The following is a 27,229-nucleotide window of genomic DNA, read 5'->3' as shown; positions in this document are numbered from 1 at the left end:
GCACTATCCAGTTCAGGAACAACTTCTCCAGGGGAACAAACGACCCCATAAGCCACCTGTGGGAAAGCTTTTGAATGTGAGAATAATGGTTCTGTTCAGCTATTTAATAGGTTCAATCTAGCCAAGGGAAAAGAAAACAAAGAGAAGGACTAACAGATAGAGAGAAAGTCTACTGGAATGGAAAACTAGAAGGAAAACTGTATTAAATGAGGGATTTGTTTGTTAACAGCCAAACCGTGGAGGGCGCATCAGATAAATGGTGGACATGTGCTAGAGAAAGAGACGTTATGGAATACTTCTCTATTGACCTTCTATTTTATTTTGTCTAAAGTCTTTTACCTTCATTTTTTTTTTTTTTGGGTGGGTCCAAAGTCTTTTCTGGCTCATACAGCCACTTAATATGTCATAGCAGAACCTCAAAATCCAAATAGTGCAATTAATTTAACAACATATATAATCGTCATGAACCATGCCAAAGAACTGAAGCAAGATTCACCTCACTACTCACTGTTATCCCCATTAGTTTAGTAAGTGATACATGACCGACAGAAAGATGAGCAAAGCTAGAGATGAAGTATGACAACTCCAACAAATCAAGCCCTGAAAATCAGCTTATGTATGGAAGCATTGTATATCCACCATGTAAGAGAACAACAATGGGATGAAGTAGCCAGAGTAAAAAATTTGAAGATTTCAGCAGCTTATCATGGGCAATGGAAGAATCTTTATTAGAAATGACAATAAAAGGATGGCATCGAAGTCCATTTCATCTAGAAAATTATTCCATGGAAGATGGCAAATCAGAAGCAATACCATTGTGTTCAGCAAACAAAAGAAAGCATAGGGTCCTATAAAAATCAAGAGATGCACCACTGGATGTGAAGAACCATTAGCATGATTATTCTCCATAGTTGGCTTTTTCACATACAGAAGCCACAACTGGAGAGTAATCATCTACAGTAGTGCCAATGGATTGTACTGCTCCCCAAAGAAGAGGTCCAAGCTTAGCTGCACAGCTGGTAATGACCCTGTCGCGAAGCTTCCAACACAAAGGTGCAACTTTCTAAATCACATTATACACCTTATTAGAAACTAAAGCAAACAGAAACCACTCTGAAAGGGCAGAAGGAACAACACAATTACCTTATTTTCTTTGAAAACACTAGCAAGGAGAGGACTGAGAAGCCTCATATCCTCACTTTCATTGAGGATGTCTGTGATGATTTGCTCCACAGCCCACAAACTCCTTTAATAAAAGCCAAGTATGTTAAATGAACAATATACTTGAAACAGGCTCTTCACACTATTGCATTTGCAAATAGCCAAATTACTAGGGAAGAAACTCCATGAAAAATGTACAAACCAAACCTGAGCAGGCATTGGAGGAGGCAAGGGATTCTTGATCATTGAGAAGATTTTTTCAGATGCTTACAGCCAAAAGCAGATTGTTGCGTTGATTAATAATTCAACATCATAATATGGCATCCTTTATTGTAGCAGGAGCAGTAAACTATACAAGTCCCAAAAAATGTTTACAAATTGATCAAACTCTATGTAAAAGTGCATGCTCATACAAAAAAATCCAAGAGCTGCACGTTGATCCTATCCTATCTATAAGTGCATGCTCATAGCAAAAAGACAGGAGCTGCACATTAATCATATCCTATGGAGAAGTGCATGCTCATAGCAAAAAAAAAAAAATCAAAGAGCTACACATCAATTCTACCCTATGTAGAAGTGCATGCTCATAGCCAAAAAGAAATCCAAAAGCTGCACTGATTGACATTAGTTAACTATCTACATTTTCAAGATAATTTGTTTCATCATTTCAAAGTCAAAAAGCGATGCTTCATCTTGCCCATGTTTCATCATTAAAGTCAATTCTGCAAACAAACATAATAAAAGTATTAGAATTACTTCATTTAAAAACAAGATAAGATAATTGATAAAATCATTTGATCACATTAAACAAGTGTCATACCTCATGCAAGGTGCCGCCTACGCATGAAGATGCTTTTCTTTTTCTCTTTTCCGCGGCGCCCTTAATCCGAGTATTTGGTACACCTTTCGGTCTTCTCTTAAGGGGATCAAATACTCGAATTCCATGATTTTCTACATATTCAGATTCATCACCTTCCTCCAAGAAATCAACATGATCTTTACCTATTAGAGATTGCATTTTAGTTGTAATTTGAGAACGAAGACGCAACAAGGCTGTAGTTGCAAGCTCCTCTGTTACATCATGATTGGCACTATCATTCATGACACTAAAAGCTAACTGCATCAACCTCTTCAAACGCAGTGTCTTTGAATTAACCGCATGATGAGAGCTTTGTGCAACATCTTCACAATAAATCCTCTGTTTTGCAACTTTTGTCCACCTCTTCAAAATATATTGCGATGGAATGCTTGTAATATTTGCAACATTTGTCAAGATGTAAAGAGCATGCCTACATAACCATCCTTGCATTTCAAATAACTTACAGCTACAAAAAATGGTAGAATCACTTCGACTAAAATGCACAATATGCTTTCGTTCATTACTTCCGGTTCCAAAGATATAAGTATGTAAAGGCCCATCGGTTTCTGATCGAAGAACATGTTCAGATAAAATGTAAGAACTCAGCCTGGAAATTCCTATAAATAATATGAGTATATACTTGTGTAGCATGTTGCAAAATTCCACTATTTTCAACCATAATATGTGGCTTTCCTCGAGCACACTCAAAATCATCAACAATTTCAGTGTTGCGCATTTTTTCAGCTTGCTTCTCATAATAACCAACAAATTCAGATAAAGTCATCGTCTTACACGCCATATCTTGAAATACATTGTTTGTGCTCTCACTTCTTTGCGTAGATCTAATTCCTGCAGAAAAAAAATCACGACCAAATGCAGGACACCATTTATGACGCAGGCGATATAGATTATCCAACCACTTGTTCCCACTTAAATTCCACTCCTGACACATAGCCTTCCAAGTTGTCTCCATTTCAATTTCAGATTCACAACGATATAGAAGCTTATGCCAATATTTATCACGAAAACCTGGCTTTCCAAGAAGATGTGCAATATGATGCGTAGCATTTTTCTCAATGTGCCATATACATAAACGATGATCAGAATTCGGGAAAACAGTTCTAATAGCATTTGCCATAGCATGATCTTGATAAGTGAAAATAGTTTTTGGTGCTTTATTACCCATTGCCTCCAAAAATGATTGAAATGCCCAAACAAAAGAAGCAATAGTCTCATCCATAAGAAATGCACAACCAAACAGAATATTTTTCCAGTGATGATTCACACCAACAAAAGGCGCACATATCATATTGTATTTATTTGTACGATAAGTAGTATCAAACACTACTACATCTCCAAAGCTATCATAATCCAACTTGGATAAACCATCAGACCAAAAAACATTGGTCAGCCTCTGATCCTCATCCAATTGAAATGTGTAAGAAAAATTGCTTCCATTTGATTGTAAGTAATTAAAATGATTGATAAGCCTTTGACAATCACCTGCATCAATCAGATTCCTTCTTTTCGATTGTAAGAAATTTTGACAATCACGCAATGTAAAGCCAATGTTATTTGCCCCACCTGCTTCATCACAAAGATAAGAATATGCTTTTGTAGCCCTTATACCAGCCCCAGTCATAGAAGTCAAGATACCTTTGCTAGTGTCTGTAATATGTCGATACGAGCGTATAAGGTGTTTTTGCTTATCTTCAATGAAAGGATGATTATGAACATCTTCAAACTTGGTAACTTCCCAGACTCCATTTTCAATTTTAAATTTAATGCAAGCCTCACATCCTGTTCTCTTCACTGTCCTATAAATATTTCTTTGTTCATGAGGTGGGATTGATGGAGAGTGTCCTTCACAATTGCATACAAATGTGCATCTTCGTAATACTCCTTTACTATTGTTCGCTTTTTTGTCCTTTTCGCACTCCAAATCCTTTGCAAATTGCATATGCATTGTATGTATTATAGGCTTCATTCTCATTAGCAAACACCATACCAATTCTGAATTCAAATTCTTCATTAACATTGTGTGCAATGATATTATCACTTGAAGCCTCTACAATTTGAGGAAAATATCTAATTATATAAAGAATAAAAATGAAATAAATACAAATTAATTCTAAAAGATGAAGTCATACCCATTTCGCCCGAGAATAGTTTGACTTTACTACCGAAGTGAATGTCAAACATGAGTTTTGGTACCCACCGACATTGGGTTCTTCTTAATTACAACCTCATAATCACTTGCAAAAACCTTTTAGCCAACATATTCTGGTCACATAAACAACAATAATCCATTAGCAAATAATAACTAAAATTGAAAGTGAAATAAAAATAAAAGCAACAATTATTAGTCCATATTACTAACAGCAGGAGCATTATTCAACCTTACCAAGAATAGGGCAACATAGGAACTAGATTGTCGAAAAGGTTGGGTGCACTCCAAGAACAAAGGTAAACGCAAAAGCCCCGAGGTTTTCTTGTCTGAAACTTATGCATCAACAATAATAACTGCAATCATAAAGAATCAAGGCTTTTGCCTTTACCCTAAAACAGAATACTAAAGCAATGAGCATGACAAAAATTCCCGATGCCAACGCAGTATTCTCAATCCTATCTCTCCAAACTACAAGAAATTGCATAGAGTTATTTGCAGAAAAAAGTTGTTTCATTACATGAAAGCTCCTGTAAAGGCAACCAAAATAAAATGAGATCCATTGATTCAAAATGCATCAGAATAGCCAATACCAACTAGAAAAAATATAAGGTGCTTGGCATGTTTGATTCAAAATTGTACCTTACAATGCTTGGAAGACCAATAATAAGTAGGGAATGCATTACATTGACAAAATAACACCAATTGCAAATCAACCATGACAAACCAAGAAGGGCAAGCTATCATATTCATATTCCAAAAGTGCTGAACAGCATTCAATAATTGTTCAAAAAACATCTTGTAAGGTAATCGTTGCTTAAACTAAAACACAGGCATTTATAAACAACATAATTGAGTAAAACAAGGCATTAGCCTCTTCTATGACACATGTGCAAAGTCAAGTGCACATTAATCTTCACGATCAAGAGAAGATGCAACCTTCACAAAAATCTCTTTCCTTTCTTGTTTCAACATACTTGAAGCTTTTACCTAAAACCGAACAATAACCACTTTTAGCATAATGTATATCTATGAAAGAGTAAGCATAAGGATAGCATATGAGATAAGCATTGATACCATTTTTGGACTTAAGTATCCATGTCTTGTTGATGTTGCAAATGTCAGAGAACCCCTTAAGTAATTGAGATTGGGAAGCTTAGTCTTCTTCAGTTGCGATGTCCATCCCTAAGTGCACCACCATGTGAGGGACAGCCTGAGAAACATTCACAGCAAACAATGTTATGAATTTCTTACCTGCAAATGGAAGCAAAGAAAAGAAAAGAAAATACATTAGAATAAATAGCATACTGAAACCATGTGAGGGACTTCTATTGCACTCTCATATTGATACATTATCACTAAAGGCAGCAGAAATGATATTAGAGAATTTCTTTAATGTCAACCACCAAACTAACTTCCATTTGGGCTCGTGAAACCAGTTTGGAGTATAATTAAATAGAATGAAAATCTAGTAAATCTTATACAAACATATTACTCTTATTTTGCTAATTAAATTGGAGGACCAACTAACAAATGTATAAAATCATAAACAAAGAATAAAAAGATCAATTTCACTTCCAGCAATTATACCACTTTGTTTTTTTTATCAAACAGCACTTTGTAAGAGAAAGTTATAATCTTTAAAATATTTAATAAATTAAAAGCAGAAGTACATGAAACGACATGAAAAGACATGACAACACTCCAATATTCAGATACATAAAACAATATAACACTGCAAAATCTTTACTAGACCAGGCAGCGTCATCCTATTGCCAAATATAGTATTGCCATTACAGTGTCATCACTATACTATCTAAAGACATAATGCACAATTAACCATAAATGATATCATTACATACTATCAGTTTTCCTTTTTTTTTTTTGTCATAATTAGTTTTTGGAGATCAATTTTTCTTGCATACCAAGAGGAAGTTACCACTAAGATGATACTCATATCCACAGGTCACAAACCTTAAAAGTAGAAGCAATCACACCTCGTCTCTTGAAAATATTTTCAGGACACTTCAAAGCTATATCCTCAGATACAAATCCAGTCACATTAGTATGTTTTTGGCGGAATGGAAATGCAGCCTTTCATTGCAGGTTTTGGTAGGCCCAAGAGATTCAAGAAAAAGCAACAGCAAAACATCTTAGAATCTCTTCCTTTCTTGTTTCAACAGACTTGGAGCCTTTACCTATAACCGAACAATACCCACTTTTATCATAGTGTATATCTATGGAAGAGTAAGCATAAGGATAGCAGATGAGATAAGCAACGATACCATTTTCAGACTTAAATATCCATGCCTTGTCGATATTGCAAATGTCAGTGAACTCTTTAAGTAATTGAGAATTGGAAGCTTAGTCTTCTTCACTTGCGATGTCCATCCGTAAGTGCACCACCATGTGAGGGACAGCCTAAGAAACATCCGCGGCAAACAAGGTTATGATTTTTTTAGTGCAAATAGAAGCAAAGAAAAGAAAATACATTAAAATATAGTAAAATCAATATGCAATCCAAAACTATTGTCAAATTAGTACAAATAAAAAATAGTGGTAGTTCTCAACTCAACTATTAATGAGGAATGAGAAAACTCAGAACCTCAACATCTCCTGTGGCATTAAACAACTCTCATTGCAAGGTTCCATTAAACCAAAAAAAAAGAAATTGAAAAGAAACACGAGGCGTGGTGGCAAATGATGATCGAATGAATCCACTTTCGTTCTCCCTAGCTACTCGAGCATTCACTGGCAATAGAACAACCGCAGAACAACCCATCTTCATTCTCCCTAGCTACTCGCGCATTCACTAGAAACAGAAACAGAACAACCCCATAACAACCCATCTTCGTTCTCACTAGCTACTCGCGCATTCACTGGAAACAGAAACAGAACAACCCCATAACAACCCATCTTCGTTCTCCCTACCTACTCACGCATTCACTGGCAACAGAACAACCCCATAACAACCCATCTTCGTTCTCCCTAGCTACTCACGCATTCACTGGAAACAGAAACAGAACAACCCCATAATAACCCATCTTCGTTCTCCCTACCTACTCGCACATTCCCTGGCAGCAGAACAACCCCATAACAACATTTGCTGGCAACAGAACAACCCCATAACAACCCATCTTCGTTCTCCCTAGCTACTCGCGCATTTGCTGGCAACAGAACAACCCCAGAACAACCCATCTTCGTTCTCCCTAGCTACTCGCGCATTCACTGGCAACGGAACAACCCAACAAGATGCAGAAACAACCCATTCGGGATTTCGACTGTGCATTCCGAAACCAGCCCATGAGAGGGGAGGAAGAAGGAAACTCACCGATCGAGAGAGAAACGCACGGACCCCACCCAGGTCCACAGCAAGCGGGAATCCTTCTCCACCTCACACCTCTCCTTCTCCGCACCGTCGACCCCGCCCAGGTCCGCCAAGATCTTCCTCGTGACCAAGCAGCCCGGCGTCGGGGACAACACCCGGGCGGCGGGGAGCCAGTGCTGCTCGGGAATGAGACCGAGGCCGCCTCCTCCGGGAGGCCGATGGCTTCGCGGCGGAGGCCGGGCAGAATCCTTCTCCAGCCCGCTCTCTCCTTCTTCTTGCGACCGAGCGGGCCAACGTTAGGGACATCACTCGTTCAGCGGTGGTGCCGCTCGGGAACAAGACCGAGGCCGCCTCCCTCCTGCCGAAGGCCAATGGCTTCGCGGCGGAGGCCGGCGGGACGGGGAGGACGAGCAGATGCTGGAGACGGAGGATGCCAGAGGCAGATGAGGCTTTTGGGGGAGGGAGCCGGAGCTGGACACGAACCTTCAGCTCGATCTCTGAGGGAACAGTCGGAGCTGGAGGGAGTCGGGACTTGACTGCGACTGATGAGGCTCCGACGTGCTAGAAGACTGGTGAGGCTCTTGAGGAGGCAGAGCTGGACTCGAAGGCGGAAGTGGAAGCGGAGAAGGAAACGCAGGTCTTTGTGGAAGTGGAGAAGGAAACACAGGTCTCGTTCTGCGTTTGTTCTCCCTCGACGGAAGGAGAGAGAAAGTGAGAGAGAGAAAAAAAAATTGCAAAAAAATCGATTGAGGAGAGAGAATGGTGTTTTGGGCGGGAGCGTGTCTTTTCTTCTGCCAGCGACTGTCTTTTCTTCTGCCGCGCAGGAGCGTGTCTTTTCATCTGTCAGCAAGCTGAGCCGAGCCGAGCCGAGCGAGTCTTTTAATTTTTCAGCGGATCCCACACGACAGGTGTCGACAGCTGAGTGGAACGTGCGCGCCACATCTGCGGATGACGTGGCGCGCACATACCACTGAATATTTTCTCGTGATAGAGAGTGAGTGGGTAAGCAAGTACAATGAGTAGTTGTGAGAGTGTGATAGAATAGAGAGTTGTAATATTATTTTATAATAAAAGTAATTATTTTACTTGTACATCCACTTACTTCTCAACAAATGGTATCAGAGCAGGTTGTCAGAGACCGTGTGAAGACAGTGGTCGGGGACCATTGTAAGTGAGCAAGGCAATCAGGGATAATCGAGCCAAGGAGCAAAGAAGCGAAGGACGTCGGAGTTCTGCTAGTGCACAATCTGGGATTGTGAAGTCGATTGGTCCGGGACCAGGCTTACTTGGTATAGTGCCGGGCATTATACTCAAGTCATAATGGTAGATTTCTCAAGCTCGGTAAGTGGCGTCGAGAAGCTCAACAACTCAAATTATAATAATTGGAGTACCCGCATGCAATATTACTTGCTAGGTCAAGATTTGTGGGATATCGTTGGCAGGAGCAACACCACACCACCCACGAATGATAGCGAATTAAGAAAATGGAATATAAAATCAGGAAAGGCTCTTTATGTTATTGCCGTGACTATTGAAGATGAATTATTACAACACATAAAGAGTGCGAAGACCCCAAGGGAGGCTTGGGATAACTTGGCGACACTGTTTGCAAGGACAAACGATGCCAAGTTACAATGCCTGGAGAACGAGCTCCTCTCAATCTCGCAACAAAGTATGACGGTAAGTCAATACTTTTCTAAAGTTAAATCTATTTGCGAAGAAATTTCAAAATTAGATCCTGAGAATGCGATCTCTGAGACAAGAATGAGAAGAATAATAATTCATGGGTTAAGGCCAGATTATAACGGTATTATTATGGCCACCCGTGGATGGGCAAATGAGCCAACTCTAACTGAGTTGGAAAATATATTGGCCAATCAAGAGACCTTAGATAAACAAATCCCTAAGGTCTCAATTAAGGAGGATGAAAGTGCCCTCTTCAGTAATAAAAGAGGGTTCAAGGGCCAGAATAAAAATAGAGCAGGTGCAAGAGATGGCAAACCATGGAAAAATCATGGATATTGGCGGAGGCAACCAGATGAGAAGGGTTATCAGCCAGGGGGAGCTCGCCAAGATTGTGATGACGATGATGATGAAGATAAGAGCAACAAAAGGCGTAGCAAACGGTGCTACGTTTGTGGCAAGGTAGGACATATTGCCAAATTTTGTTGGTATAGGTGGAAAGAAGGAAATGTCATCACTTCCTGCAAGAAGGAGATTGAAAGCGAAGAAGAAGGGGACTTTCAAGAGCCTGTTGCAGTGAAGGAACGAGAAGAGCTTGCAACCGCTTGTATAATTGAGTTGGATAATTCGACAGGTTCTATCATGACCCCGAATAAGAGCAAGCCAAGAGAGAACTCGATGAAGCAACTAACAATGCCAACAAGTAGTCGTGAAAAGAAGATGCAGGAGATGATAAAGAAAAGTTGAGAAGGCAAAGATGGAGAATATGTTGAAGAAAATGGATGAGATGATAAGGCAAAAGGATCGAGAGCTCGAGGCAAAAGAAAGGGAGCTAGAGAAGTTCCGATGTGAGTTTAAGAAGTTGCAAAAGCTTCAAGACCTCAAGCCCACTATGATGTTCCCAATTGGTCATACTGAGAAAGACATCAAACACATGAAGGATAAAAAGAAAGGTTTCTTTGAGAAAATGAGGCCATCTACACCCTACATCTCGTGGAGTAAGGATAGATGGAATAAGATCAAGGGGAAGAAATTTTATGAGGAAAAGGATCAAGAGGTCTACATTGAAGTGCTTTGGATGGGATTGAATCGGTTGAAGCATGAAATGAAAGTCACGAATGAAAGGGTTAACCGGATGAGTTCCAATCTCAAAATTCTTAGAGGAGAGATGCTGAATACAAAGACTGAATTGAGTGAGAAGAAGGAAAAGGAGACTAAAGGGCAGAATGAATTGACATTGCAAAAATTCAAGGATCACAAAACTCAATGGAAAGTCATAGCAGGAGAAGCAACTGAAGATGGAGCTATAGAGCCATCCACATACGAGGAAGCTTCGCAATATGCTGAATGGAGGAAGACAGTTGAAGAGTCCAAAAGCAATATCAGCACGGCTAATATATCTAAATTAAGAGAGAGTAGTCGGTGAGGGGGAGCGTTGAGAAGATCACCGCCTCTCTCTCCTAGAACTCTCCAGATCTCTCTCTCTCTCTTTACTCGTCCAGATTTCTCTCTCTCTCCAGACTATTCCTCTGCCGCAATTGTTGACAAATGGGTCAACAACTTGCAATAAAATAATAGGAAGAAGATGGTGTGGGAAGTCGGTGGATGTGCCAACTTTGTCCCCTATAAATAGGGCTCTTGCCTCTTGTGTGCATAAGTGTGTGAAATGTGTGTGGAGTGTGTACGTAAGTGTGTGGGGGTGTGTACGTGAGGTGTGTGGGTGAGTGTAGGGGTCTTGTGAAGTGTAAGTGTAGAGTGATAGAGAGTGAGTGGGTGTGTGCGAGAGTTGTGTTCGTGAGGTTTGTGAGTGAGTGGATAGAGAGTTGTAATATTGTTTTATAATAAAAGTAATTATTTTACTTGTACATCCACTTACTTCTCAACACTCGTGGCCTTCCCTCGAATATTCCCAACTCCCCAAGATTCGGTGCTCGTGAAACTTTCACTCATTTTTCTGAAGTTTTTGTTTGATGGGCAGTTTTGAGGAAATGCTTGACGAGCAAAGACGAGACCCTCATTGATGGGCTTCCCAAGGAGTACTATGACGATGTGCGTGTTGCCATCTCCCTCCTTGGTAGATTGTCCTGGATTTTTCGTTGTTGTTGTGCGTCTGTCGTCTACTCGAATTCTAGCATGAGCAAATCATGTATCCGAAGTGATGATTGGGGAACTGTTGAGCTAATCTAAAATATCGTTTCAAAGATAATTAAGTATTGTATTTAAAGGCCTAGCTAATTTGTATTGTATTTGACATTTGGAATCGTGGCCTCGTAATCATTTTGACATGAATAGTTGGCGTGAATGAAGGATTGCTCCTTGGAATTAAATTCTCTATTTTTCTTTTATGGAATTCGCAGAAAGGTGTGATTTTTCTCTCTAAAAATGACAGGGAATGATCTTAAAAACCATAAAACATGGAACTTGTGAATGGAAGTTCTTTAGGGCGAGGGACTTTGTCAATAGAGGGGAGCATCGATGTGAACGAGAGTACTTTTCCTATAGCGTGAGGTTGGAGGCTTGAGTTCTTGAAACCTGATATAGACGGTAGGAGGGAGGCACTTCGAAGCTCAGAATCACAAGTGAAAGTGGCTTTGATGTCTTGGGTTTAGAATCGCGTTGTCAGGCATGTTAACCTAACCTTTTTTTCTAGAAACATCACTAGTTATAAAGTTTAATAAGTAAGAACAAGTTACTAAATGTCATTATTTGATACTAATATAGCCATAATATGAAAAGTCAGTATCGTCCATTAAGTTTTGTAAGTTGAATTAAATTCCTAATGAAGTATAGCACAAATTTGTGATGTGTTAATATTAACATAAACACATGGGAGATAATTTACTTATATAAACTTAGAAGTGGTGTCGCTTCTTACGAAAGTTAGGGTTGTTTTTTAAAGAGCTCATAAAACATGATCAAGCACAGGGAACCAGTAACTTCATCAATATTCATGGTCGATCCTCCGGACCAGGACATGGAATCAAATCCTTCTGAACTAGAGGTTGTTCAATCAAACATTCCTCCTCAGCATATGTCAACTTCATCTAAACAGTTCTTTACTATTTATGATATTCCCTATTCCAAATGGCTAGAAAGATTTGAAGAATTTCATACTTAGTTAAATGCCCAAGCTCTTACCAATCAGAATAAGTATGATGTCCTTTTTGGTTTTGTTATAAGGTTTACAGATAGCCTCAAACATTAGTGGCAATCTGTGACAAAACAAGACCAAGTCCAATTTTTGCTTTCACATGACTTTGGTCATGCCATTACCCTTCTATATCATTTCTTCATTGGAAAGCCTTTTGACCTTCATGAACTCAAAAGGAGAGAATTTTTTGAAAGAAAATGTTGCTCTCTCTAGAAAAGGCATCTTGATAAACATTATTGAGAAATGCTCAAGCTCTTCTATGGTATTGGAGCTAATCTAAACCTGAAGCAAGTTTTCCTGACCTCCATCCCCAAAGAATTATCCCAACAATTTGAGAGATCTTTTCTCAACAGACAAAAGAGAATTATGGACATTCCGCTGAGAGAAATTCAACAGGAAATTCATTTGTGTCTTGATAATTTGTGTTTAAAGCGCCAAATGGTCCAGACTTATCTCACAGACAACAGAGAACTTGATGGAGCATGTTCTCGCCAAAAGCTAAAGATCAAATGCTTCAAGCGAGACTGTGATGGTCCTTGTGGAAAATCTTCCAAAAAAAAGAAGCACTTTAAGAAGCCTTGGATAAAGAAATCCAAGCATGAGTCTAAGTACTTTTGTAGAAAGAAGAAATGGCGATATTTACGCAAAAGGAAAGATCGCTCAGGCCACAAGAAATCAACTCGATGTTTCATTTGCAATCAAAAAGGGCATTTTGCCCAAAATTGCCCCCAAGCAAGAAAAGGTCAGAATCATCTAATACATCATATAGAGAATGAAACTAGTATTTCTCTTGAAAATGAGGATATCGAATCTTTATTTTCTGCGGAAGAAAAACCATTCGAACAAACTCTTTATGTCATTCCATGTTACCAAACTCCTAGTGAGACTAATTCGGATTCGGATATCTTCACTTCTTCGAATAAGATCCTGATAGATTTTCAAGCCAAATTCATTGTCCCCATTTTCCTGTGAAAAGCTTTACTTCAAAGTTTATCAAACCTATCACTTGTCATTACTCTCATAGACACTGGCGCAAGTTATTCAATCTTAGACACTAAAGTTCTTTCTGAAAAATATTGGACTTTCTGTGTTCGATATTTCAATTCTGCCTCAAGAAATACTTTTTCTACAAATGTAAGAACTACCCTAGTAACTGTCCAATTTTTCCCTAGTGTTCCATAGCCAGGATTTAGTCTCCACAACAAAGATTTGATCATTGGTCGGGATATCATGACTCAGATTTCTCAACTTCATATCATTCATGGAAAATGTTTTAAGTATAAGGACCAATTCTCTGAATTCATCAATATCTAAAGACTTTTTTCCATCCAAATGAATTTGTTAGATCCAATCATGCAAAAGTTGTTAGAATCTTGTTCAGAATTTCATTCTGAATTTGCTCAAAAGTGTTCTTTATGGGAAAATCCGGAATTCTTTGTTCGCCTTCCCTTCAAGAAGAATAAAGATATTAATCCAACTAAGGTGAGTCATATGAGAATGAAGCTAGAACACTTGGTTTTGGCTTAGAAGGAATTCTCTGAACTATTACAACAATGCCTTAATGAAATTTCCAATTCTCAATGGGATTGTGAAGCCTTTTATGTTAATAAACGTGCCGAGCAAAACAAAGGAAAGATGCGACTGGTAATTAACTATCAACCTCTTAACATTTTCTTCCAAGATGACAAATTCCCTCTTTACCGAATTATCAAAAACCCATATCTATTCCAAATTTGATCTTAAAGCCGAATTTTGGCAGTTGGGCATTCATCCTGAAGACAGACCTAAAACAAGATTCTGTATCTCAAATCAACATTTCCAATGGAAAGTTCTTTCTTTTGGCCTAAAGGTAGCACTGTCTCCTTTTTTTTAGAAGGCCATGTGTCGGATTTTCCAACCAATATTGTCAAGTGCAGCGATATACATTGATGACATCCTACTCTACAGTTCTGATGAGGAATCTCACTGCCAACTTCTTGGGCAGTTTGCAGATATTGTAAAGTAACATGGGATCATGCTTTCTCAAAGAAAGATGAATATCGTGCAGACATAAATTGATTTTCTTGGTATGCACCTTACCAAAGGTACATGTTATCCAAGGCCGCATATTGCTCAGGAACTATTAAAGTTCACTGAAGAGAATCTCGTGATAAAGCAAGTTCAACAATTTCTTTGGATAATTAATTATTTCAGAGACTTTGTTCCAAACATTGAAAAATTGCCGATTCCATTGCAATCGATGTTGAAGAAAAATCCCCCACCTTGGGGAAAACCTTAAACTAAAATAGTCGATGAACTTAAGGAGATCATGCAGACTCTTCCCCCATTGCAAATCCCTTCAATAGGGAAAAGAATTCTCCAAACTGATGCTAGTGATGAATACTGGGCAACCATCCTATTTGAAGAAATTGATGGTAAGAGATACCTGTGTGCCTACAAAAGTGGAAAGTTTTCCCAAGTTGAAATGCATTATCATTCCACTTTCAAAGAAATCTTAGCAGTGAAGAATGGAGTAAAAAAGTTCAAATTCCATCTCATCGGTCATCACTTCCTAGTGAAATTAGACATTGAATCTTTTCCTCAAATGACCAAGTTCAAACAGAAGCAGGTTCTAAATTCTCAACTACTTTGATGGGCTGAATGGTTTTCAAAATACTCTTTTGAAACCAAACACATTTGTTGACACCTAAATTTTGGCGACCCATTTAGACATTTAAAAAATTAGGGATTAATTTTATCCCTGAAAAAATAAAATCACATGGCATATAGTTAATGAACATTTTTGTTTATTTTATTGGACCGACGGTGAGTGCAAAATTTTTCACATATTCCGTTCAGATTCTTTACACATTTAGGCAATATACACCAAATGATGTATTTTCAAGCAAAAAGGAAAATTTTGGATAGAATATGTGAAAAATACAAAGGGGAATATTGCACAAGGTGGATATATTTCAACGATATATTTAGGGGTATCATGTGCGAACAAAAAGGAAAAAATATATACCGTAGAGATACATTTTTTAGACCTATATAATACCTCGCGTGCAATTTGTTTGAGGAGGCCACACATATCAATCCACACGGCCATACAAAGGGGAGCTTCTCTAAAAGAAATTGAGAGAAAAAGGGAGAAGGAGAAGAAAATTTCTTCTGCAGAAAGTACAAAAGGAAAAACTGCAAAAAAAAAAAACAAAAGAAAAGTCAGAACGTGAGAGAAAGAGTAGGAGAGAAAAGAGAAAGTAAAAACAGTAAAGGTTGATTTGACCTTTACTGTTCATCATCTTCCCCAAATCCACTCCTCACCCGCGCACCGCAACTCGCGGAGACCCGACGCCGGAGCTCGACGAAGCCCGCCGCTCCCGACGATCGCCGAGCGCCACCCACCACCGCACCACCGCCGCTCTTGACCTCGCACCGCGCCCGACGACCGCGCTCTCACCTTCGTCGACGCGCGCCGCTGCAACACCCCTGCTCTGCCCGCGACGTCGCCCATTGATCTCCAAGCTCCGCCGCGCCTCCGCCCGGACGCCGTCGCTGCCCGCCCGACGCCAAGTGTCGCCCAGCCCGCGCATCTGCTCGGAGCCCGACGCCCGCGTCTCGCAACCCGCGACCAGCGCCCGAGCATGGCCCAGCCAACGCCCGCAACTCCGGATCCGCTGCCCGACGTCGCCGGAGCCAGCACCGTCGCTACTCGCCTCAACCCACGCACCCCGGCCGGAGCCGCGCTACGGCGACGCCAGCCACCTCCGCGACCCGAGCGCCCCAACTCCACCTCGGCCGTGCCGATCCGCTCGACGCCGCGGTCGCCGCGCCAAGCACCTGCAACGTCGACACCATCCCCGCCGCTGCACCACGAGCCCGACGCCTCCGCCTTGCCTCGCGCGACCCGCAAGCCCCTCGCTGGCCGACGTGCCGCTCCCGGTGCCTCGCCGGACCTCCGGTCAGCCATCCTTGGCTGGACCCCACGGCTGCCAAGCCCAATAAAAAAAAAAAAAAAAACAAGAGAAAACACATTAGGTAGTTTTCTTTAGTTTATTTTATTTAATTTATTTTGCTTTTATCTTGTTTTTTAGTATAATTAGTCTTTAATATATGATTGGAAATTCAACATATTACCGGATTCGCAACCGCGTCAGGATTTTTTATTTCATCTATAAGGCCTCAGATGAAATAATTAATTAAGCGGGAATAAAATTGATATTTTGATCTTTAAGGCTTAAGATCAATTTATTGATTTTATTAGCGAAATATTGTCTCTTGATCTAAACGATGTGCGATATTTCGATGATTTTGAATGAATTGTATCGTCTTAATTGCCTAGTTTATCTCGAGATATGTTTGAATTAGAATATTGCATGTCTTAGGGTTTACATGTTTAGAATAGAATTTTATTTAAAAAAAAAAAAAAAATCAATTTAGGGTTAGCTTCATTTAGATGCATGTCATTTAGGGATTGTTATTAGACCCATTTAATTAGAAATTACATGACATTAGAATTAAGTCATTTAGTTAATATCGCATTGCATATTACATGATTCTCATTAATTAAGTGAAAAATAAAAAAGAAATTGCGTGGTAATTAGAAATCATATCTAGGGTTGTTGATGTGGTTTTTAACTTAACATTGCAGATGCTTTCGTTGTTTTGAGGTAAGTTTTTGCAATTTATTTATTGTTTATCTGGGTGTTAAATTAGTGGATTGCGCACTCGCATGATCACCTCACATGTTAGGAAAATAGATTTAAAATCAATTTAAGCTGCCTGCAAAAAATATTTTTTTTGAAAATAAAGTAATGGTACCGAAAGGGCATTAGAGAAATCTAGTGTAACCAAGTCCCCGTACCCATAGTCTCTGGTTCGTAGGAGTAAAGTGAAACTCCCATTACTTTACTTGGGTTTCTAATCGACCCACCAAAAAAATAGATTAGTAGCGACTCCTGATTAAAAAATCAATTGCATGCTAAAAACATGAACTTAAGTCGCGAATTGGTATGGGCTTGGAAGAGCCCGAGTTAAGTTTAGGCTTAACAATCCATTAGCCAAACCCTAGGTGGTTCAAACCCGAAAAAATTGGTCGCGACAGCTTGGCGACTCCGCTGGGGACTTGAGTTGAAACTCTTAGTGGACTTAGGCCAATTTTATATTTTGAAAAATATTTTTGTTTGGCAGCAAGGATTCCAGTACGTCCTTAACATTTAAGGTGTTAAATATTTTTGCAGATGGGGAGATATAAGGGGAGTATTCTTTGCTAACCCTTGTCTTGCAGGTTGGAGTTGGGGATGAATGTTTTAAATTCAAGCTATTAAAGTGTTGTTTGATTTAAATTAATGTGCATGCCCTGCATTTAACACTACACCTTTGCACACACAACCTGCCGCCGGACCTAGGCCGCACTAGGACATTTAGGATGGTATTGAGTTGGATACGACTTCGACCGCGAGGCCGCGTAGTAGAGGTTGCCCAACTCAATCCCGAAAGTTTTTCTTGGTGTTAAGAATGTTTACCTCTGCCCGAGGATGCGTCGCATTAGGGTATCATTCTTAAGCTCGAGCGCAGTTAGGAGGACTTGACTTAGTATGCGAGGCTGCAACTAAGTCATCCCACCCTTTTAACTCCACCTTATTTAGCCTTTCTAGTTAGAAATCGAGCCTCACACTTCATGCGCTTGTCTATGCGATTGCTGTTAATTTTCCTTCGTGAAGTAAGTCTTCTATCCCTATACTATGCAATTTACTTTTGGTCCATCCATGACAATTTAGGTTAGTTGTTTGATCTAATTCATTTGTCAATTAGAAAAGAAATGAGGAAATTGTCATGCAATGAATCATTTGGAAAATAACAAAAAAAATGGAGAATTTGTTTTCAATTCATGTCTAGAAAAGTTGGTCTTGTTAGGGTGTCTATCTTTATTTTCCTAATCTATTTTTAGGAAATGCCCTTCTTGTACAAACTTTTCATGAATAAATGAAAAAATGGAAAAATCGATTAGATCATTGTCATGGATCGACTTTCTATTTACCCTCATGCTTACATGTTCCCGTTTATTTGAATTAGGTGATTATGGAACGATCCCGCTCACTCATCCGTTCATGATCGATGGCTAAAATGACGAATCAAAAAATAGCTTATCTCATCAAGCAAAAATGCTGTGATCTATCTTCAATGAGAAATTGTGACTCGAAGAAGAGAGCCAAAAGAACTTTTGAACCATCTCATTTTCTTGAGGTAGCCGAATTTGATGCCAACATGAAAAGACTAGTGACATATCTGAAAGGAAAAATGTCTGACTTGGAGGGTTAGCATCACAAGATCAAGGAGGGTGAAGAACTCAAGTGCACATGATTCATGGTCTTAAATAGATCGCTTTCCTTATTTAATTATGGGCATGTTCAGTTGCACATTCCCCCCACGCAGGAATTTTTATTGCATTTTAGGAATTGTTTTCGCTTTCGAGAAATTGTTTTTGACTTCTTTTCTTTTTAAGGGTTAGGAATCATAATTTCCATTTCAATAATGTAATTCATTTGGTTCTATTCAATGAAATTACAATTTTATTGACAATTTTTTAGGGCCGTCATAACAGGGTACTCCGAACCAGCCCGGTGACGATATCCAACAATGAAAAGAAAATATCATCCAAGGAGAATTCTGAGGACTGAGCTTCTTCATGCTTCCTCATCAAAAAAAAATCCAAAAAAACCAAAAAAAAAAAAAAAGAAGATCGTTTTTCAAGCCATTTCCAAAAAGCATGCGTTAGATTAGCCTTGTTTAATTTTCTGACTCATTTACTTCATGTTTCAGAGCATTACTTTTTTGACCCAATAAGAAAGCATCTGAAAAAGGCACATTAGGGCCAAACAAAGTGTGTTCCATTTCCATGCTTGACGGAATTTTCATTCTCGCCCATTAAATGAGGGGCAAGTTAAAAGGGATCATCCACCTTTGGTGAAAGAGGTACATCTCGTTTTTGAACATAAATAATTTTGGGTGATGACGCTTTGTTCTTTTCCTTGCAGATGACGAATTGGGGGCACTACAGATCCTAGTAGTGATATGACTGAGACAAAATCCCGATCTAAGCCAAAATGGTTGTGCAATTTGAATTTACTTTAATATTGCATGGTATCTTATTAATGCACGTTGTTTTGTGCAGGGCCAAAAGCAAGATTTCATCAAAGATCGGATTTTCATCATCGATTGATCAATTTGCGTGTTTATTCCCTTTCGATAGAGGCTATCCAGGGACACCCATTGCTGAGACAATCCCTTCGTGGGACAATTCCTTGAATGAATGCTTGAAATCATGTTTTTCATACTTATGAGAGCATTTTTTAGTGTAGTAAATTGTTTGTTTGAAGTCACAAAATCTTTTCATGCTTAAAGTTATTGGACTATTTTGAAAAAAGAATTTTCATATTGATCTAGCTCACCAATTTCATGTGGAGATTTGTCAAGATAAACAACTCAATGGAGTGACATCAATGTTTAAGAACGCTGAATGAGACGTATCAGGATGATGAAAGGCAAGCCCTATCCTATACACAATCCCCTACTTATATACTTGTGAGATGAGTGTAAGAAGTTCCATATTCGCAAGGTAAAGAGTTCTCTCGCGAAAGGTACGATAACCGAAATGATGAGGGGCAATTCATTTCTCTATCCCAAACACAACAGGTGATCCATTGTTTAACCACTTTGAGCCTTATACACTTGTGGAGATTCTTTTCAAATTATCCCTGTCAAGAACCACCCCACATCGGGGCAAATTGGAGGGTAAGACAGCATCATGAGGTGAAGAAAATGGATTGAAATTTTCTTGCTCTTACTTGCATCAATCTTCTAGTCATGCTATTACATTGAATTCATGCGGCAATTTAAGTGCCCTAGGATGACGAAGAGCATTTCTTTCTATATCCTATACACTTTTATCCATTGCATAGCCCATTTGAGCCTATGAATTTATTTCAAATTAAACCCAGTTGGTGATCATCCCCCACACTGGGGCAAGGCAAAAGACATATGAGGACTCTTGAAAGTTCGGGTGTCATTCAGAGTGTAATTCCTTGATGCATGCACTGTGCGCGAAAATTGAAATCAAAATAGAATTAAGGGGCACGAAAAAAGCAGTGTGCCTGGTAAAAACAATGCCAATGCCCGGGAAAAAAAAAGTGAAAAAAAAATGAATAAGAACTAAGAGCATGAAAAAGCGGTGTGCCTGGTAAAAGTAAGGCCAATGCCCATAGATGAAAAAGAGAGTCAAGATAAAGACTATCTATTGCAAAAAGATTGTATCTCCAATGGAGCAATACTCAAAGAACTCAAAAGTCGAGTTTTTACAAACATGGGGCATTTCATGAAGACAATCCTCGATGATGAAAAAGAAAACCGGTGGCAATGCTAAGATGATCACCAACTTTCACCATTTACACACATTTTGAGCCTAATGATCCTTTCATTTCTCAACCCATGAACCCAGCCTACGTTACGTCCCTCACAAAAGTCTCTTCAGATTATGGCACTTAAATTAACGTAGGAGTTCATATGTTTATAAGCATTGCTCGAAGAAGTGCGAGCAAGATTATTTCTTTCTCATTTTGCAGGGTTCTTGACTTGTAAACCCGGAGATGATTACAAAATTGTTCTTTCAATTGCCTTGACTCAAAGAGTCCCTTTGCTAAGCCATTGACCAAGCCCACATTACGGTCCCTATTAAAGACCTCTCAGATTGGTAAGATCGTACCACTTGCGAGAATACTTGGATCCTTGTCGATATGATGATGAGATTAAGTGATTCTCAGAAAATAGCTATTCTAAACAAGAGTGAGTGAAAGTCCTTTTTAACTGAAAGTCTCTCATTTAGCATTTTTAAGAAATCCATGTCGTTGTCTTGAATGATAATTCTCTCAAGTGGAAATTTGGTGATGCAAAGGTCATTATGCATGACCCCGATTGAGTTGATGAAAACCTCACTAAATTTTGAAATGTGCATTCTAGAGTAGCTCAGATTGTCTATCTCTTTGATAAATGCATATCAGTTTTTGCTTTAAATCATGTTTGACAGGTAATTCAAGTTCCTTTCAGAATGTTTCATGATATTAGGAGATGAGAAACCTCCACCATGAGGTGAAAGACTTCCATAGGATATCTAAATTCCAAAAGACATTTTTCTCCAAGAATCAGAGATATCGCCAGGTAAGTATATCTCTACCATACTCTAAAATACTTGTCATTGTGCAGGTATTCTCTCTCAAGTGCATCGACACTTGACTTGGTCAAGCTGTCCAGTTCCTAACCTAGCGTGCTGGCGTGCTTTCGTAGCCCGGTGTCATTTATATTAACCTGGCGTGCTTTTGTAGCCCAGAGTCATTTTCATCGACTCGGCGTGCTTCCGTAGCCCGATGTCTCTTTCTTGACCTGGCGTGCTTTCGTAGCCCAGAGTCCATTTTATCGAACGGGCGTGCTTCCGTAGCCCGGATTTCTTATATTGACCTGGCGTGCTTTCGTAGCCCAGAATCATTTACACCGACACTCAATGGAGTTGTCCCTAAAGATTTTTCCTCCAAATTCAATCTGATTAAGGCGACCGAAGAATGGTTCGGGTCCTGGTTGGATGATTTGCCCGCAAGGCTGGGCGACCGAAGAATGGTTCGGGTCCTAGCCAAGCAAAACCTCAGTCTAGGCGACCGTAGAATGGTATGGGTCCTAGACAACATTTATTGCTCTAACAGGCGACCGTAGAATGGTACGGGTCCTGGAAAAGCAGTTTCCCCCATTCAGGTGACCGTAAAATGGTACGGGTCCTGGAAAAATAATTTTCTTCGTCGAGGCGACCGTAGAATGGTACGGGTCCTTGACAACACTTATTCCTTATTCAGGCGACCGTAGAATGGTACGGGTCCTGGAAAATGAATCCCCGTTTAGGCGACCGTAGAATGGTACGGGTCCTAGACAAAACATTTCTGCCGTGATGGGGCGACCGTAGAATGGTACGGGTCCTGGGAAAGCAATTCCTTACAAAACTTTTCTGCCGTATTGGGCGACCGTAGAATGGTACGGGTCCCGAGAAAGCAGCTCCTTTCTCGCCATACCGGGCGACCGTAGAGAATGCTACGGGTCCTAGGAAAACAGCATCTTCACAAAGTCATGTTACTATTCTAGGCGACCGTAGAATGGTATGGGTCCTGGACGGGTAACACTCACTACCTTGAATTACTTTATTCTCCTCGAAGGTAAGTTATCCCAGGTAGGTTCATCTATCATTTGCATTAGCATTTCCATGCATCATATAAATTGCATTAAAAAATGGAATTCACGTTCCAACAAAAAATCATTCACTGCATGTACATGGTCAAAATTTAAGTCTCAATTTGTCTTTGAAGGCAACCTCTACGAGCTCACCTTCAAAGAGGGGCAGCTGTTGACACCTAAATTTTGGCGACCCATTTAGACATTTAAAAAATTAGGGATTAATTTTATCCCTGAAAAAATAAAATCACATGGCATATAGTTTATGAACATTTTTGTTTATTTTATTGGACCGACGGTGAGTGCAAAATTTTTCACATATTCCGTTCAGATTCTTTACACATTTAGGCAATATACACCAAATGATGTATTTTCAAGCAAAAAGGAAAATTTTGGATAGAATATGTGAAAAATACAAAAGGGGAATATTGCACAAGGTGGATATATTTCAACGATATATTTAGGGGTATCATGTGCGAACAAAAAGGAAAAAATATATACCGTAGAGATACATTTTTTAGACCTATATAATACCTCGCGTGCAATTTGTTTGAGGAGGCCACACATATCAATCCACACGGCCATACAAAGGGGAGCTTCTCTAAAAGAAATTGAGAGAAAAAGGGAGAAGGAGAAGAAAATTTCTTCTGCAGAAAGTACAAAAGGAAAAACTGCAAAAAAAAAAAAAACAAAAGAAAAAGTCAGAACGTGAGAGAAAGAGTAGGAGAGAAAAGAGAAAAGTAAAAACAGTAAAGGTTGATTTGACCTTTACTGTTCATCATCTTCCCCAAATCCACTCCTCACCCGCGCGCGGCAACTCGCGGAGACCCGACGCCGGAGCTCCGACGAAGCCCGCCGCTCCCGACGATCGCCGAGCGCCACCCACCACCGCACCACCACCGCTCTTAACCTCGCACCGCGCCCGACGACCGCACTCTCACCTTCGCCGACGCCGCGCCGCCGCAACACCCCGCTCGCCCGCGACGTCGCCCATTGATCTCAAGCTCTGCCACGCCTCCGCCGACGCCGTCGCTGCCCCGCCCGACGCCAAGTGTCGCCCAGCCCGCGCATCGCTCGGAGCCCGACGCCCGCATCTCGCAACCCGCGACCAGCGCCGAGCACGGCCCGGCCTAACGCCCGCAACTCCGGATCCGCTGCCCGACGCCGCCGGGAGCCAGCACCGTCGCTGCTCGCCTCAGCCCAACGCACCCCAGCCGGAGCCGCGCCACGGCGACGCAGCCCACCTCCGTCACCCAAGCGCCCCAACTCCACCTCGCCCGTGCCGATCTGCTCGACGCCGCTGGTCGCCGCGCCAAGCACCCGCAACGTCGGCACCATCCCCGCTACCGCACCACCCAGCCCGACGCCTCCGCCTTGCCTCGCGTGACTCGCAAGCCCCTCGCCGCCGACGTGCCGCTCCCGGTGCCTCGCCGGACCTCCGGTCAGCCATCCTTGGCCGGGACCCCACGGCTGCCAAGCCCAATAAAAAACAAGAGAAAACACATTAGGTAGTTTTCTTTAGTTTATTTTATTTAATTTATTTTGCTTTTATCTTGTTTTTTTAGTATAATTAGTCTTTAGTATATGATTGGAAATTCAACATATTACCGGATTCGCAACCGCGTCAGATTTTTTATTTCATCTATAAGGCCTCAGATGAAATAATTAATTAAGCGGGAATAAAATTGATATTTTGATCTTTAAGGCTTAAGATCAATTTATTGATTTTATTAGCGAAATATTGTCTCTTGATCTAAACGATGTGCGATATTTCTGATGATTTTGAATGAATTGTATCGTCTTAATTGCCTAGTTTATCTCGAGATATGTTTGAATTAGAATATTGCATGTCTTAGGTTTACATGTTTAGAATAGGAATTTTATTTAAAAAATAAAAAAAAAAATCAATTTAGGGTTAGCTTCATTTAGATGCATGTCATTTAGGGATTGTTATTAGACCCATTTAATTAGAAATTACATGACATTAGAATTAAGTCATTTAGTTAATATTGCATTGCATATTACATGATTCTCATTAATTAAGTGAAAAATAAAAAAGAAATTGCGTGGTAATTAGAAATCATATCTAGGGTTGTTGATGTGGTTTTTAACTTAACATTGCAGATGCTTTCGTTGTTTTGAGGTAAGTTTTTGCAATTTATTTATTGTTTATCTGGGTGTTAAATTAGTGGATTGCGCACTCGCATGATCACCTCACATGTTAGGAAAATAGATTTAAAATCAATTTAAGCTGCCTGCAAAAATATTTTTTTTAAAATAAAGTAATGGTACCGAAAAGGCATTAGAGAAATCTAGTGTAACCAAGTCCCGTACCCATAGTCTACGATTCGTAGGAGTAAAGTGAAACTCCCATTACTTTACTTGGGTTTCTAATCGACCCACCAAAAAAATAGATTAGTGGCGACTCCTGATTAAAAAATCAATTGCATGCTAAAAACATGAACCTAAGTCGCGAATTGGTATGGGCTTAGAAGAGCCCGAGTTAATTTTAGGCTTAACAATCCATTAGCCAAACCCTAGGTGGTTCAAACCCGAAAAAATTGGTCGCGACAACATTACCGGAAAGAAAAACGTGCTTACTGACTTTTTGTCAAGACTAAAGGCACCAGCAGAAATCAACATGTACATCATGAGGCATGCTTTCCATACTCTTCATCACAACGAAAAGTATAAAATTGAAAGAATACAAGATTGGCTAAGCTGGCAATACCCCCAGGAGATTGTCGAACAAAACCAGAATGACAGCCTCATTGAAAATCTGGAAAATCTCATGTGGCAATGGCAATGCCACATAGATCTATTCAGACTCCATGGAGGTTCGATTATTTATCCTTTTGGCTTAAATTTGGACTATCCGTTCTTACATCCTTTAATCTAGAAGGAAGATAACTTCCATGATGAACTCTGATGGTTATTATGGTACTTAACCAATAAGTACTTAATAGACGTTGAAACTCCAACCAAAAGATTCATTGCCAACCTCACCAGGATATTCGGACTCAGTCAAAACATTGAAAAAGAAAGTGACAGAAACCTCTTAGCCTTCCTTAATTGGTTTTGTCCTCCTACTCATTGGAGGCAGCTCTTGCAACAAGAATTGAGAACTATCCAACTAAACCCTGAGGTCCACACTATTCCATTTTTCCGACGTCAATGGAATTTTGTAAAAAACAATGGTAGTATCACCGATGCTCCACAGATTATAGGAACCACTTCCTACAAACCGCAGTCGCACCTTAAGGAAGCTTGGATTTACAAATCTTTTCCAAGACCTGTTGGTAGCTGTGAACATCAATATCGAGAACTCCAAAGAGTTTTGTGCCAAGAAAATAAAACCATTCCTGAATATGTATGGAACTATAATATACCCACTACATGGGATCATTATAGCCTTACACCAAAAGTCAAGGCAGTACTCGAAGAATTCAGACTATGCACGATGGGGATGACCTCTTTCCCAAGACCCTTATGATCAAAGATCTTTGTCCTTATCCCTAGGCATGGACACATGCTACTATGCTCAACTATCCAATTAGCCTCAGCCAAACATTCCTGCCGACACTACAGGGACTTTCAGGAATCATGAGGAAGCATCCTCGTCAAACAAGGCAAATACCCGAATTCCCTCACCAAATTCACTTGCAGGACTTGAGCAAAAATATGAAGAACATCTCCTCGAAATGCATAATTCTGATGACTCAGACTATGACTACAATGATCATGACAGACGTGACTGTTGACTGCAGCAAGTCACTATAGCATTACTGTAGCAGTAGACTAGGGAAATCACTGTTCATTGTCACTGTTCATACCACCGAGAATAATCCCACCAAAATTTCCAGAGCCTCTGTTTGTTTTAGGACCTGTGAGCATGATCCTTGTTTGTATGTGACCTCCCAATGTCTATAAAAGGCAAGGAAGATGTAATGTGTTGGGTAGAGTCCCTTGAAGTAAAATGCGTGCTTTGTGTGAAACTCTCAATGTCTTTCTAAACTCCTTCTTCTTCTCTAGCTTGGTAGGATCCTCTGAGAAATGCAGCTCGAATAGTTAGAAATATTACCATCCTAGCATCTCTGAGTGTTTCTAGGCTTTGAACTAAAGGTCAAAGTGGTTTTCTGCTAAATGGTTGTCCTTGAAGGGCTTAAACGGGAGAGGTTTGCCCACTGTAGGAAGGGATATATGTAGGAAACTGACTCCGTCCTCCCTGGTTCTAATAGAACTTCTCATTGAAATAAGACGTTAGTATATGTGCAATATATCCGATTCTATTATTTAAAAATATAAGTTTAAAGTCAAGCTATTTATCACTTTGATAGAGTTTTGAGATACTTGTACTAAGTAAATATTCAACTTGAAAGAGACATTTATGTATGTATATGAATCTCACCAAAATTTTGACTATATATTTTTAAAAAAATTATTTTTGAAATCTTTATTTTACAAACAAAGTGGGGAATTGTTGGTTGTTTGTTCGTAAAACAAACAAAATGTGTTTTTCCTTATCCCACACAAAAAATAAAAAATAAAAAGTGGGGAAGCAATGGTCCACTTTATAAGTGTGCTTTTTTCTAGGGTGTTCAAAGAAAGGGTTAGGATGTGGGCTAAACCTCA

The 27,229-nt window shown here is 39.9% G+C and overlaps 2 protein-coding genes and 1 long non-coding RNA gene across 4 annotated transcripts in view; 2 read left to right on the top strand and 1 right to left on the bottom strand.

Moving 5' to 3' along the window:
* Positions 1-5,289: 5,289 nt before the first annotated feature.
* LOC120289469 lies at positions 5,290-7,597 on the bottom strand. Of its 2 annotated transcripts, none has more exons than XR_005547481.1 (3): positions 7,519-7,597; positions 6,473-6,608; positions 5,290-5,400 (listed from the first exon to the last, which is right to left on the bottom strand). It is a non-coding gene; the product is annotated as an uncharacterized LOC120289469 (long non-coding RNA). The 2 variants fall into 2 exon arrangements; XR_005547480.1 differs by lacking the exon at positions 5,290-5,400 and adding an exon at positions 6,350-6,385.
* Positions 7,598-9,955: 2,358 nt separating this feature from the next.
* Positions 9,956-11,385, top strand: LOC120289969 (high mobility group B protein 13-like). Its single transcript, XM_039305389.1, has 2 exons — positions 9,956-10,613; positions 11,177-11,385. The coding sequence occupies exons 1-2, from the start codon at positions 9,956-9,958 to the stop codon at positions 11,383-11,385; spliced, it is 867 nt and encodes a 288-aa protein (XP_039161323.1).
* LOC104427949 (protein PALE CRESS, chloroplastic) overlaps positions 11,184-27,229 on the top strand; it is a 63,241-nt gene continuing 47,195 nt past the window's right edge. Inside the window, exon 1 of the mRNA XM_039305719.1 lies at positions 11,184-11,247. The gene's annotated coding sequence lies outside the window, so the exon portion shown is untranslated. The remainder of the gene's footprint in view (positions 11,248-27,229) is intronic.

Source organism: Eucalyptus grandis, chromosome 11 (assembly GCF_016545825.1).
Source record: "Eucalyptus grandis isolate ANBG69807.140 chromosome 11, ASM1654582v1, whole genome shotgun sequence".
Taxonomy (NCBI): Eukaryota; Viridiplantae; Streptophyta; class Magnoliopsida; order Myrtales; family Myrtaceae; genus Eucalyptus; species Eucalyptus grandis.
The sequence above is the reverse complement of the archived record's forward strand: the minus strand, read 5'-3'. Positions and strand labels throughout refer to the sequence as shown.

Excerpts from the sequence above, each read along its gene's own strand:
- LOC120289969 (XM_039305389.1), top strand. The coding sequence starts at position 9,956 with ATGGAGAATATGTTGAAGAAAATGGATGAGATGATAAGGCAAAAGGAT. Across the intron at positions 10,614-11,176 it reads TATATCTAAATTAAGAGAGA|TTTTGAGGAAATGCTTGACG; the intron begins GTAGTCGGTGAG and ends TTTGATGGGCAG.